This window comes from Manis javanica, chromosome 8, assembly GCF_040802235.1.
Source record: "Manis javanica isolate MJ-LG chromosome 8, MJ_LKY, whole genome shotgun sequence".
Taxonomy (NCBI): domain Eukaryota; kingdom Metazoa; phylum Chordata; class Mammalia; order Pholidota; family Manidae; genus Manis; species Manis javanica.
This window is the reverse complement of record NC_133163.1, coordinates 11551493-11565554: the sequence shown is the minus strand read 5'-3', so window position 1 is coordinate 11565554 and position 14062 is coordinate 11551493. Positions and strand designations below refer to the sequence as shown.

General features: G+C 55.1%; 1 protein-coding gene across 1 annotated transcript in view; it reads left to right on the top strand.

Moving 5' to 3' along the window:
- RIN3 (Ras and Rab interactor 3) overlaps window positions 1-14062 on the top strand; it is a 120437-nt gene that overhangs the window by 83650 nt on the left and 22725 nt on the right. Inside the window, exons 5-7 of the mRNA XM_036991564.2 lie at window positions 970-1061; window positions 8658-10229; window positions 12828-13136. Coding sequence (XP_036847459.2) covers window positions 970-1061; window positions 8658-10229; window positions 12828-13136 — 1973 coding nt within the window. The remainder of the gene's footprint in view (window positions 1-969; window positions 1062-8657; window positions 10230-12827; window positions 13137-14062) is intronic.

Here is a 14062-nt window from a genome sequence, read left to right as displayed (position 1 = left end):
TGCCCGCCCCTCAGGAACTCCCAGGGCTACGTGTGTGTCAACAGGCTGAGCATAGGCAGTGAATACGTGAAGACGCCAGGGGAGAGGCGGCTCTGGCCACTGCCGTCCCAGGAGGCGCTCAGCAGACATGGATGGATGGGATTTCAGAGATTAGAATCAGGGTTTGGGGAGAAAGTGGATAGAGCCCGGAATTCAGCCTGGCTGAAGAGGTGGGTCAACATTAGACTGTGACAGACCTCAGATTGCCAGGACAGGACAGGACACAGAATTCAGACCACCATCCCAGGGCCTGGCAGTGCCACTCTCCCCTTCCTCACCCCATGAAACAGCCCTGGGCCATAAGTGAGGAGGCCTGGGACTCAGCACACTCTGCCCTGACCTACCATGTGGCCCAGAAATGTTTTCCCTCTCTGGCCTTGGTTTCCCCATCTGTATAATTAAGGGGGAGGGCATCTGAGTCCCTTCTGGGAGCTCTCTGGGGACAGCCTCAAGCTGCTCCTCATTCAGACCAAAGGCAGCAGGTGGAGCTGGCTGAGCCTCTGCAGGGGCATCCCACTGTGTGCTCACCAGGGGGCCTGACTGCGCGCTGGCTGCACCCAGCGTGGAGCAGCAGTGGTCAGAGGGCAGGAAGGGGTGGGCCCCTTGCTTTACCCAGAATAGCACCTTCAGAGGAAGCCGCCTGGGCTTCCCACAAGCCAGGAAAGCCAGGGAAGAAAGGTGACACAGGAGGGTCTTGTGCGTCTGTGGGTCCCCAGTGCCAGCTGGGGCTCCATCTTGCTGGTTGCCCCCAGCCTCAGGGCTCTGTCCCTTGGCCCCAGGGAAGTTTCCCATCTGCATGGGGACCCCAGCAACCTGTGCGGTTGCCCAGGGTTTTCCTTTATGGCCTGCGACTTGGGGGCTGTGGGGACCAGGGAATGGGTACACGGATCCCCCTCTCGATGTGACCTCCTACCTTTTGTGTCTCCACAGAGATTTACTGCCCTTCACGCTGAGGCTGCCCCAGGCCATCCTTGAGGCCAGCAGCTTCACAGACCTTGAGACCATCTCCAACCTGGGCCTGGGTAAGTCCCTCTGAGGGTCAAGAAGGGTGGGAGGCTCTGAGAAATCCGAGAGGCGCCAGGATTGCCCCTAGGCTGAGACCGCGCTGGATGCACCCCTGCCCCCAGGCTGCTGAGCGCCCGAAACCAGGGAGATTCTCCCAGTTTTCAAAGTGGTGCCTTTTACAGCTGCCCAGGGGGTCTGATGCAGAGCCTTGTCTGAAGGAGCTGGGTGCACAGACTGACCTATTGTCAGGGCAGGGCTCTGAGAGAGGCTGGCCAAAGGCCTAGGCCGTTCCCAGCAACAGCCAGAGAGGGGCACCAGCAGCCACCCCAGCCCTGGCCCCCAGCCCCACCTTGTCAGAAGGAAAAGAAGCATGAACGTGATCGTGGACTGGAGTGCACCCCTGGCCTGTCCCCTGCCCAACTAAATGACCTTAAGCACGCCCCACCCTGCCCCTCCGGCCTTTTGAGGCAGAAAGAGCGGATGGTTAAGAACAAGAGTGCTTCTGATCCCAGCCCTTGCACGTAATAGTAGGAAGAGCTCACTTTTATTGGACCCTTTCCATGTGTTGGGCCTTGCTGAGAACTCTGTAGGGTGGAAACAGCCAGGGCTGACCTCCAGCTTGGGCCCCACCATGCTGGGCCCTGGGAAGCCCAAGCTCACCACGTCTGGAGCCGCCTGTCAGCCATGTCAGAAGCAGAGGATTTCTTGCAGGACAAAGAGGGGAGTGTGTTTTGGGCAGCTGCTTCAGGAACCTTGCAAGTTCCAAATTCTGGGCAGGGGCCAGAGCCTCGTCACCTGGGACCCACCAGGTCACATTTATGAACAAAGCAGTTAATCAAAAGTCTTTATCATAAAGACTGAGCTACACCCGGGACCCTGCACTACACTCGGCCGGCACGTTGCCTGGAACACAGTTCGAAGTCGCGTGGAAGACACAGTGGCTGAGAGGGCCAGGTCAGTAAGTTAGGGACAGACCTGGGGTCAGCAAGGACACCCTAGTTCCCAGGCCAGGCCACTGTCACCATCCAGAGGGGCCTCTGGGCAGCAATGCAAGAGATGCCACAAGGCAACTCATAGTCAAAGGCCAGGAATTAGGAGTCCAGGCCCTGGGGTGTCAACATTTTATAAGCACAGACTGTTCTAATCTCCGTACCTTCACTGACTCATCAAATCTTCAAACAACCTTATGAAGTAGGTCCTATTACTGTAATCCTCATTTTATGGCAGAGGAAACTGAGGCACAAGTGTAGCATGTCCAATGTCGCACAGTCCATGGTAGGGCTGGGATTTAAACCCAGATAGTTTAGCACCTACCCCTTAACTCTTTATCCAGACTCTCATAGGTCTGATTTACCCAGTTTATAAATTCTAGGGCCAGTTTTCATTGAAATCAGGAATAAACACTGAACTTTGCCCCAAATATTTTAGTTGCTGGGCTCTTACCCTCTCAGAAGCATGGACGTAGGACAGGTGACAGCTTTGTAACTCACAAAGTCCAGGTGTTGTCCCCCCAAGATCTAGAGTGGCATGGAAGGCACTTTCGTTGCAACACGCTTGGTCTGTCGGCGCTGTCTTGTGGAATCCTCAGGTCCCCATTTTAAAAATAGAATATCAAGGCTTAGACCGATGAGAAACTTGTCTAAGGTGTCCCAGATGGGAAGGAACAAAGCTGGGCAGCACACAAGGGGTTTTCTGACTCAAGCACTGCCTTCCACCACCCACCAGGGGCACCTCCTGGCCTTCTTGGTTGCTTTTGCAACGAGCCATCAGTGGCCAGTTTGAGGCCAAGTGAGTAGGGCAAGGGAGAAGGTGGGCTAGGTCTGGGGAGTCCTTCCTCTAAGAGGAGGGGTCTGTTGGCTGCAGCCCTTGGCCCCACCGTGAGTGCAGGCCGTGTTTTGCACTGACCTCAGCCTGTCAGTAACCAACGCTGTTTATATGCGCCCTTGTGGTTCTTACTGCAAGATGCCCTCACCAACAGCCATCAGGAATCTCTGAAAAAATAAAATAGTTTTATTACTTATAAGACCCGGAATTTACGCAGCACACCTAGAGCCACACAGTGAGGTCAGGTAGAGGGTGCGTGCATGGGGCCTGGAGTTCTGCTTTCACTAGGGGTGAGGGTGGGAGCCTAGGGTTTCTTGTGCTCTTCATTGGTGAATTTAAAACTTACAAGCAGAAACCAAAAACACAGGAAAAGAAAAAACAAGTGGCCCAAATGGTCAGTTACCAAATTCAACCAAATCTCTAAGACAAAGGAGCCTGGGGTAGGGGGGTGGTTCAGGGTTGGGGTCTGGGGGGCCTTTAGCTAATCCTGTGGCTGGCACTGTGGTTATTCCCTGAGGTGGATGCCTCTTTGAAATGGATGCCCAGCAATCAAAGCTTAAGTCAGGCACTTACATTACATAAAGAAAAAAAAACTGTGCAGGCTTTACACCCAGACAGGCGGTCCCTGCAGGCTCTTCTCACCTCCAGGGGCATGGCCGCCCCTAAGCCCTGGGAGCTCGCTGTATTTGAGCCAGGCTGCTCTTCTTGGGAGAAGCACATTTCCCTCTGGAATAGACACGCCCTTCCATCCTGGGCAATCTGAACCTCAAGCTCATGAGGAAGAGGAGAAGGGAGGCTGTAGTCCGGAAAGCCCTTGGCAGTTAAGTGAGTCTGTCAGCACTTAGTTCCTTGAGAAGGGGGTTTAAGTGAAACCTGAGCACATTGCAGCTTAGGAACTGGAGTGTTCTGACTGGACCTGGGGTCCCCAAAGGCTGAAGGATATAAACCAAGGCTCACAGAATAATTTCCCTGTGGCCAAGGAAGGGTGAGCTGGCCGGGCACATCCTGTCATAGGCCAGAGGCCTTGGCTCCAAGTCCAGGCTCAGGCCTCTCTGACCTTCACCTGTAGTGGTGATAATAAATATGCAAAAAGCAGCAACTGCTAAGGGCCGAAACACGCCAGGCATTATGCCCAGCGTGTCACTCATTGTCCTAGGCAAGGTGCTCTTGTAGCAAAGAGCTGAAACCCACTCAAACTAGCACAGATAAAGGGGATTTAGTGAAGGGACACTGGGGAATCTCCAAGAGATGGAGTAGGTCCGCTGGGCTTCAGGGGCAGCAGCAGCGGCTCTGTGCACACACGGCCTCTCACTGCGTTGCTGCCGCACCAAGCCAGGCTCTGAGCCCCACCCCATCCCCACCTGATGATCCTGCAACTAAAATAAGTTTATGAGGCTTATGTTCTTCCTGTCACTAGTGTCAGCAATTTTATTTTTCTGGCATTCTGTGCACTTTTTACAAAATGAATAGAATGGAATAAATACCCAAATCATTGCTCAAGCCCTGTTGTTCAGACAGGGCTGATGTTGCTGAAGCAGAGCTATTGACTTGCAGGCTCAGCACCACATGTTTTTCCAGGTTTGCTTGTGAGCTGACGTAACAAAGTCCAAGATTGCCCGAAACAGCTAACGTGTGAGAGAGGGCAGCCTATGTAGGTGTGATCTTGGGGCCACAAAACTAACACAGGGAGCGATTCAGCACTAACGATAGGTGGTTGGTCGGTTTTAAGTGCAAAAAGAATATGACAAGTACAATGGTAAGTAAGGATTAGATTTGCAGACATGTTTCTTGTGCACATATGTTTAATATTTTAAAACCATGTTTAGAAAAGCCATATGTTCTGTAGCTCTACGAGCTGTGTTTGTAATTTGCTTTTTCCTTTGCACTATATAATGAGAAGTTTCCTAATGATTAAAAATTCACTGAAAACTTGGGTTTGAATGACTGTCCAACAGCCCATCTTTGGGCTGCCACAAAGATATTCACTGAACTCACTGGACTTTTGAACTGTTTCCATGGCATCTGGAACACTGCACTGCACTTTCCCAACCCCCCTCTGTCCTGCCACTAACCCAGGGCTTCTGAAATGTGAAGCGTTCAGTCACCTCTGCCCTCAGGGCCCTCAGCACCTGGCCAGGCCCAGCCTCTGAGGACTGTAGGAGTGGACACCGGGCAAGAGGCATCCCCACCTGAGGTGCAGGACACAAGGCCAGCAAGACATCTGTCTCAGTCTGAGGGCAGCAGAGGCAGTGAAGGCACGGACCCTTAGGGGAGCCTCGGCGTCTGAAACAAGGCGTGGCATGGTGCCGCTGGGCACAGGCGCCCACAGCTTTGCCAACCCCTTGGATTGCATGGCAGTGTTCTGCTTCTCCGCTGGCCTCGGCGTTCTGCAGGCTGCCAAGAATGTTACGTACTTTCTTTTTTTTAACATGAGGTCCCACATTGCCCCTGTGGGTCCCTAACAGGCCCCCAGATGCTAGGTGCAGTTTCCTAGGTCCCAGCTTCCCCCACCTCGCAGACTGGCATTAGCCTTGAGGCCTCTGCCCTGCCAGGGTATAACCCCAGGCCTACCTTGGGGGCAGGGGAGCAGTGCCTGGTCATTTGGACCCCAGGCCCATTTCTCTGAACCCCAGTGTCTGCTCTACTTCTGCCAGAACCCAAATCTGAGCCGTGGAAACTGTTCTTTTTCTCGGTGCATGACGGACCCATCCTGCTGTCCTCAGGCAGGGCGCCGGCTGCTGATCCCTCTGCCCATGGGCCTCCTCATCCCGCACACTCCCTCCTCTCACTTTCTCGTGTCTTCGTTTCCTGCCTTTAGACATCCTCCGTGATTCAGGTCACCCCACATTGCCATCAGAATGAATCTTGTCTGTGTCCTGCTCCTCGGAACCCTGCTTCTCACTCTGGCTGAGCTGACCCACTCTCGGGAGGGCAGAGCAGAGCTCGAGCAGCGTCTTAGATGGATGAAGCACTGTGGCTCCTTCTGGAAGCCCAGAGTCTGGGAGAGGTGGGAGGAGGCCAGACAGATCCAAAGAATACGGTCACTTGGGCCAGAGGGTGCCCCAGAGCCAGGGGAGCACAGAGTGTGGGTGAGGCCGGAGCACGTCCAGAAGGCTCCACCAAACAGGCAGCATTTGCCTGAGTCTTGAAGGATGAGTAAGAGTCTGCAGGTGGGAAGGGTAGGAAAAGCATTCCAAACAGAGGGAATAACATTAGCCAAGACCTGGCGGTGGGGCAGCCCATGCTGTGCTCGGGGAGAAGTGAGCAGCAGGGTCATAGGCTCAGTGGGTGATGCTGGGAAGGACGCACAGGGCCAGATTCCACAGGCCTTGAATGCCAGAGTAAAGGCCTGGGCGGGATCCTAAGCAAACGGCAATCAAGGGCCTGCTATATGCCCCACAGCGCCACAAAGAAGAGAGTGAATTAGAGGGGTGTGGGGGGCAGGCCATGGCTGTGATCTAGGTGAGCAGTGATGAGAATGCCCACCCAGCCATGGGTAAGCAGTTCTGTTTATCATCTACCCTGGACTTACACCTTCACGCAAAGGAAGGGTGGTATGGGGACTTGGGGTGAGCGTCAGGGGCCTTGGCTCACATATGGGCTGCTGTGCAGTTCACCTGAGTCGGACTGGCTGCCTGCTCTCCTTACTAGGAAAACTTCCAAGGCAACAACTTGGTTGGACTTGCATAGGCGGGGCACTGCTTCGAATGCTCACTCCCTGGTGCCAGAACATCTGTGTGTCCGATGCGAGGCATCCCGAAGAGAGGCTCAGCCTTGGAGGAGTCAGTAGCTGCCCCAGAAATCAAAGCGCGGGGCCAGGCAGTCCTGAAGAACAGCTTGGCTGGGTCGTGGGAGAGCCCGGAGACTCAGCCTACCCCCCTGGGTACTCCACATCCTCGGGTTGTAGCCAGTGTGCACAGAGCTTTGCAGGTTGGAGAGCGTCACATGGAAGTTTGTCATCCATGTTGTTGTGGAGACAGCTCACCCCAGCGCTCGGGCTGCCAGACACAGGGTCTCTCTGCCCATGGGGCCCTCTCTTTTCCTCCACAAGGGCTCCACCCCCAGAAGGGATGGACATGGCTCCCTTGCAGTCACTTTCTCTGCAGCCCCATTGTCCTGGGCACACGCCTGCTCACTCTGACTGGGGTTGCCACCCCCTGGCCAGCAGGATGGCAAATGCCCTCATCCCAGAGCGTGCCCATCTCTCAGGGCAAGTACACACACGGCCATGCTGTGATGTCCCCATCCTTTCAACGTCTGTGGCGCGCTTACCACATCCCCAGTTCTGGGGTGCATGCCACCCTGAAACTTTCATGCTGGGAGAGCAATCAAGATGAGAAGTGTCGCAAGTTCCTAGGAAGGAAGGTCACATAACTCAGCAGCTGAGCACACAAGCTTCAGAACTAGGGTGACCTGATCCAAACCCCGGCTCCCTCATTCTCCAGCCTATGTCCCAGGTTGTTCAATCCGTCTGGGTTGTTTATCTTCCCCTATAATATGGGGACACACCACAGGTCAGTGGTCAGGGAGCAGTGAGTCGATCCATGGAAAGCAAGCAGCCCACACAGCCAGAATGCAAAGCATGCCGGGTCCTGTTCCTGTCCTTGCTGTTTTTCTAGATAGTTTTTTTTACTGATGAATCCTTCCCAGGAGTAAGGAGCTCTGGGTGAGAGGCCAGAGACCTGACTGTGTCACTAACAGGGGACTCTGCACTCTCCATCTCTAAAACTAAGAGGTCGAACAGGACCTGGGGTCCCTGCTCCTGTCCAAGAGCACCTGCCTGAATGCGCTCAGAATGGCCTGCAAGCCAGATGAAACTGCTCTCAAATGTGCTTCTGGGCCCTTTTCGAGGATCCCGAGCTTCCACCAGATTCCCCACAGGGCTTGGTACCCAGAGGTCAAGAATTCCTGAGCTAGCCAACCCACAATGCCCTTTCAGCTTGGATGTTCCATGCCCCTTACCCAGAATAAGCCTGACGCTGAGCAGCCGTGCCTGGATGGGGACAGGCCTGCTTTGGCGGCCACAGCCATGTACTGAGCCCAGGAGGGCTGGTCAGGAGAAAGGCATGTGCTGGAACTTAGCTCAGCTGTGCAGGAGCCCCTGCTCTCTGCACTCACACACACACGCTGGGGGTGTGGGGCAGCTTCCTGTTGTAAGAGTGACGTTAACCAAAGTCAGAATCACTGAGTGGGCAGTCGTTCCCCACCTGGGTGGGTGCTCAGGGCTTAGCTCACTGGCCACAGTCCATAGGTTTGTTCTTCCTGCAACACAGTTACTGTGGAGGCCAAAACAGGCAAAAGGGTCTTCCCTGTCAGGACCCTCCCTACCCCCATTCTAGAGATGACTAGATCGAGGCCCAGAAAGTCCAAGTAACCCACCCCAGGGCACCCAGCTGGTCACCGGCAGGAGCTCCCAGCCTCTGTGCTGTCCATCCCCACATGCGCCTGCACCCCGTGTCATTGGTGCCCCCCACGGTGGGGTCTCACAGGCCCAGGGGCAGAACTGAAGCTGAGCCTGTCACCACGGCCATCCCACCCCACCCCAGCACTGCTGGGGAGGACCGCGTGGGGCTTCCCCTCTGGAGGCAGGAAGTGGTGGGAGAGGTTTAAAACAGTCCACCAGGGGAAAACAGCCCTCAGGGCAGTGAAGCAAACAACCCTCAGGGCAGTGAAGCAAGCCCCTGGCCGGCCCTCTTTGGCCCTGACCCCACCCTGCCCACAAACCCCACCCAAGGCAGGGGCCCGGCTTCAGGACTGACCGCCTCTCTCTCTCCCTCTTGATTCTACAGGCTTCTGGGACTCCTCATTGAACCCCCAGCAAGGAGGAGGGAGCCCAGCAGAGCCCCCAGGCCCAGCCCCTGGACCACCCCCAGCCTCCAGCCCCAGGTCCACCACCCATGACGAAAATTGCTCGTGTGAAATTGAGCTGTCCGTAGGAAGTGAGCGCCTGTGGTTTGTGAATCCGATTTTCATCGAGGACTGCAGCCAAGCCCTGCCCTCCTGCCAGCCACCCCCTGGATGCTGCCCCTCCAGCCTGTCGCCTCCCACCTCCTGCGCTACCTCACCCACCTCCAGGTGGGCCCCCCGTCGCCCAGCACCCCCGCCCCCCGCGCCCCCTCTCCACGCACCTGGCCCTGTCGGGCCTTCTCCAACCCCTGCTCCTCCTTTGGCCAGCCGTCTGCCTGCTTCCCTCCCGGTGGCCACTTCACCATCTCCAGAGTGCCTTCCTCCTGCACCCCCCGTGTCTGCCCCCCACCTTGCACCCCATGCCCCAGGCCCCCCAGACCATCCAAGCCAGCCACTCATGGCAGCCTGTGAGAGGCTCCCACCCCCACTGGCAGGCCTGGGCCCCCTCAGGGAGGAAGAGATGAAGCCAGGGGCAGGCCCCAGCTCCTTGCAGCCAGCCCCGGCCCCGTCAGTGCCCCTGAAGAAAAGTGTCCCGGCTGCCCCTCCCAGACGCCGCATCTCCTCTGAAAAGGTCTCCCTGGATGACCAGAGTGCAGGGAAGGCGGACAGGGGGACGGTGGCGGAGGGGGACAAGCTAGGTCTTTCTAGGGCATCCCCACTCAGACTGCCTCCCCAGGAGCCCCCAGACAGTCCTGGGGACAGGCCTCGGAGGACCACAGAGCAAGGCCAGGAAGAAGTGGTCAAAGCCATCGCCCCGGGCATCATGCCAGAGCCACCAAGACAGATCCGCCAGCCTCCAGTCCCTCCGCCCAGGAAGAAACGGATCTCCCGACAACTGGCCTCAGTCCTCCCAAGCCCGTCGGAGAGCCCCAAGCTTTCCACAGAGAAGGTAGCCCCTGAGAACCCCACACCTGGTCTCCTTGGAGAGGGCCAGAGGCCTGCCTCCCAAGCTGGGGCTCAGAGCCCACAGGCCCGGGCCGGTGCCCGGCCCCAGAGCACTCCAGAGTTCAAGGGATCCCTGGCCTCCCTCTCAGACAGCTTGGGAGTGCCCGCCTCAGCCACGGACCAGGACTCCTACTCAACTAGCAGCGCAGAGGAGGAGCTGGAGCAGTTCAGCAGCCCTGGCATGAAGAAGAAGCCCTCAATGATCCTGGGCAAGGCGAAGCACCGCCTGAGCTTCGTGAGCTTCACCAGCGTCTTCCACGCCTTCCTGTCCAACAACCGCAAGCTGTACAAGAAGGTGGTAGAGCTGGCGCAGGACAAGGCCTCGTACTTCGGCAACCTGGTGCAGGACTACAAAGTGTACAGCCTGGAGATGATGGCGCGCCAGACCTCCAGCACGGAGATGCTGCAGGAGATCCGCACCATGATGACCCAGCTCAAGAGCTACCTGCTGCAGAGCACGGAGCTCAAGGCCCTGGTGGACCCCGTCCTGCACTCCGAGGAGGAGCTAGGTCAGTCCGGGCAGGGGCTGGGAGGGGGGGAGGAAGGGATTAGCCCAGACCATCCACCCTGTCCATGAACTAACCCCCCCACTGCTGTGCCCCTTAATTCTGAGTTATGCCTATGCGCCCAGTTAGAAGGTGGAAGACCCTCAACCACATGTGGGGCTGGGCAGGACCCCACCCTAGTCTTGCTACAGAGACAAGTCATAGGAGCAATTAGAGGCAAAGGAGAGGTGCTAAACCCTGCCATTGCTGAGGCCAGAGTCAGGTTTTGCTGAAGATCTGGGGGCTCTCAGAAGTGAAGGACCCTGGAGAGCATGAGCCACAGCCTTTTCATTTTGTAAATAAGGAAACAGGCCCTGCAAGGGAAAAGGACAAGGACAAGGTCACACAGGGGCCCAGGACAGGGCCTTATACTTCAGCAACCTGGTGCAGGACTACAAAGTGTACAGCCTGGAGGAGGATGGCAGCAGGGAAGACTGACTGCAAGCCCTTGCCTCCAGGTCACAGTGCCTGTAGCTACAGAAGCTCTGATGGCAGCGGGGTCATGGTCAGGCCTGGAAGGATGCATAGGAGTGGTGTGAGGGAGACAAGGGCAACCTTTTATTCTGCTGAAGAGGCTGGAGAAGCAAAGGGCAAGAGGGAGGCAGCAGGGGAGGACCCAGGACAGCCAGCACAGGCCCCAAACCCAGACACGGGCCAACCACAGGCCAGCACAGCAGGAGAGGGTTTTCTGGGCCTCCATTCAGTTCAGCCATGGGACATGAGCCATTCCCTCATCCGCAGGAATAGGGCAGCTCAGGTGTCTCCCCACAGGGACAGGGCTAATAGCTGAGACCCTCCCCCTGCAGATGGAGTAGAATCAAAAAGACTTTCCAAGATTACTTCCCTACTGTCAACAAAAGCAGCTGAACATCACCTTAGTGCCAAGTAGGCATAGGTTCAAATCCTTGTTCAGCCCCAACTAGCTGTGTGACCCATGCCATCAGAGCCTCACTTGGCCCATCTGTAGAGTGGGGATAATGGCATGCATGCTGCAGAGTCACTGTGAGATCTGAGCTGACTAACTCCCACTCTGCTAGCTAGTGAGGGTGCCTCTTGGATAAAATAACATTTGACCAGTGAAGGAATAAGCCATGTTGATAGCTGTAGAGTGACTTCTCCAGGCAAAGAGAATAGAAAGTAGGTGCAAAGGCCCTGAGACAGGAGCAAACCTGGCAAGTTGGGGGAGCAGCAAGGAAGTCAGGGTGGCTGGAGCAGCATGAGCACTGGTGATAATGAAAGAGGTCCCAGGACGCATCACAGAGGGCCTTGTAGGCCACAGGGAAGACTTTGGCTTCTACTGTGCTTGAGGTGGGAGCCACTGGAGGATTCTGAGCACAAAAATGTCATGCTCGAACATGTCATGACAGGATGATGCTGGCTGCTATGCTGAGAATGCATTAAAAGGGTCCAGGGCTCTACCTAAAAGACAAGAAATAGTAAACGCTGCGAGGGTACAGAGAAATAGGAACCCTCCTACACTATTGATAGGGCTGAAAATTGGTGCAACTGCTGTGGAAAGCAGTGTGGAGGTTCCTCAAAAAACTAAAAATAGAGATACGTGGGACTCCACTCCTACAAGTTTACCCAAAGAAAACAAAATCCCTAATTCAAAAAGATTTATGCACTCCTATGTTTATTGCCGCACTGTTTGCAATGACCAACATATGGAAGCAACCTAAGTGTCCATCAGTAGATGAATGGATAAAGAAGATGTGGTACATATACACAATGGAATATTCTTCAGCCATAAAAAGAAAACAAATCCTGCCATTTGCAATAACAGGGATGTATCTAGAGGGTATTATGCTGAGTGAAGTAAGTCAGGCGGAGAAAGACAAATACCCCATCATTTCAATTATTTGTAGAATATAAAAGGAAGCAAAAGAAAAGGAACAAAACAGCATTAGACTCATAGACACAGAAGTGACTAGTGGTTAGCAAGGGGAGGGGAGTGGACAGGGGTTGGGGGGAAGGGGAACTGTTGAACCATTGTGATGTACATTTGATAAAATTTTTTTAAAGGGTGGGGGGCAGGGCAAGAAGCTACTGACAAATTTAGCAAGAGATAATGAGGTCAAGGTGGTAGCTGTGGAAGTGGTGAGAAGTCAGGTTCTAGATATACTGTACTCTTGAGACTATAGTCAAATAGATTTGGAAATTGAGAGACATGGAGAATAATTCTACCAAACATTTACTGGGCACCCAGGCCCTCCACATACAGCTGCACAGGTTGTGTACTGCACAAACCCCATATGAATAGTGCCCTCTGAAGTTCTGCACTGGTAGGCAGCCCTGTGAGAGTTTAATCCAGACCAGGCTCTGTGAAAAGCATTAGGATACAATGTATAAGTCCCCGAGGGCTCCTGTGCCAGGGTCTTCATAGTGTGGCTCTCTGTTGAAGGTACTACGGTGTCTCATATGTCAGAACTGCACGGTTCTCGGGCTGTTAGTCCTTCCAGGGACCATGACATGGGAAAAGCCACACTGATGGGCTGCAAGGTCTGATGGCAGGACCCCTGCTGCTGGTTTCCTCACCCTCCCACTCTGACCCCCCCCCCATAGAAGCGATTGTGGAGTCCGCCTTGTACAAATGTGTCCTGAAGCCCCTGAAGGAAGCCATCAACTCCTGCCTGCGTGAGATCCACAGCAAGGATGGCTCACTGCAGCAGCTCAAGGACAACCAGCTGGTGATCCTGGCCACCACCACCACCGATCTGGGTGTGACCACCAGCGTGCCAGAGGTGTCCATCATGGAGAAGATCCTGCAGAAGTTTGCCAGCATGCACAAGGCCTACTCACCCGAGAAGAAGATCTCCATCCTGCTCAAGACCTGTAAACTCATCTACGACTCCATGGCCCTCGGCAACCCAGGTAGGCTGGCAGCCAGGAGGGGCCAGGGCCAGGGGCTCTCTCTAGGGGCAGCAGTACTCTATGGCTTGTGGCCCCTTCCCTGAGGACTCCAGAGACCTCCGAAGTCACTCGAAAAGCCTTTCCAGATTCCGAGGCCTGTTGGGGAAGGAGTGGGGTGGTGGGGGCGGAACCCCTGGGCCCCTCTCAGGGGTCACCTGGGGACTTGGAGGTGGGCCATTATTGGTGCCACACTGGAGGCCGGCAGGGAAGCCAGACTGTACTGGGCCTTTGTGCGAATTAGAAAAAGGGGCGATATTAGTTTCCTAGGGCTGCTGTGACAAAAGACCACAGACTGAATGACTTAAACAGAAATGTATTGTCTCACTGTCTGGAGGCTGGAAGTTTGAGATCAAGGTGTGGGCAGGGTCATGCTCCTCTGAAGTCTCTGTGCAGGCCTCTCTCCCAGCTGCTGGTAGCTCCTCAGCTTTGCAGCATTGCTCCCATCTTTACATGGCATGCTGTCTGTGCGCAAGCCTGTGTCCAAACTTCCCCTTTCAAAAGGGCATCAGTCATGTTGGTTTGGGGGCCTACCCTGCTCCAGTATGACCTCATCTGAACTAATTATATCTGCAGTGACCCTACTTCCAAATAAGGTCACATTCTGAGGTCCTGAGGATTAGGACCTCAAAATATGAATTTTGGAAGGACACAGTTTAATGTATTAAAGCCACCTAACTCAGTTAGGATTTATTATTGCTCGCAGGTTGGTGGAGCAGTTGTGTGGATCTGGTCCGGCATGCCTAAGCATGGCCAGGCTGACTTGTGGGTCCGTGGTCAGAGGGCGCTGTTGGGAGGCTAGCTGGTCTAGGGTGGCTTGGCTCATATGTCAGATGGTTGATTGGCTATTGATGGGTCTGGAGTAGTGACAGGCCATGTGCTTCTCATTC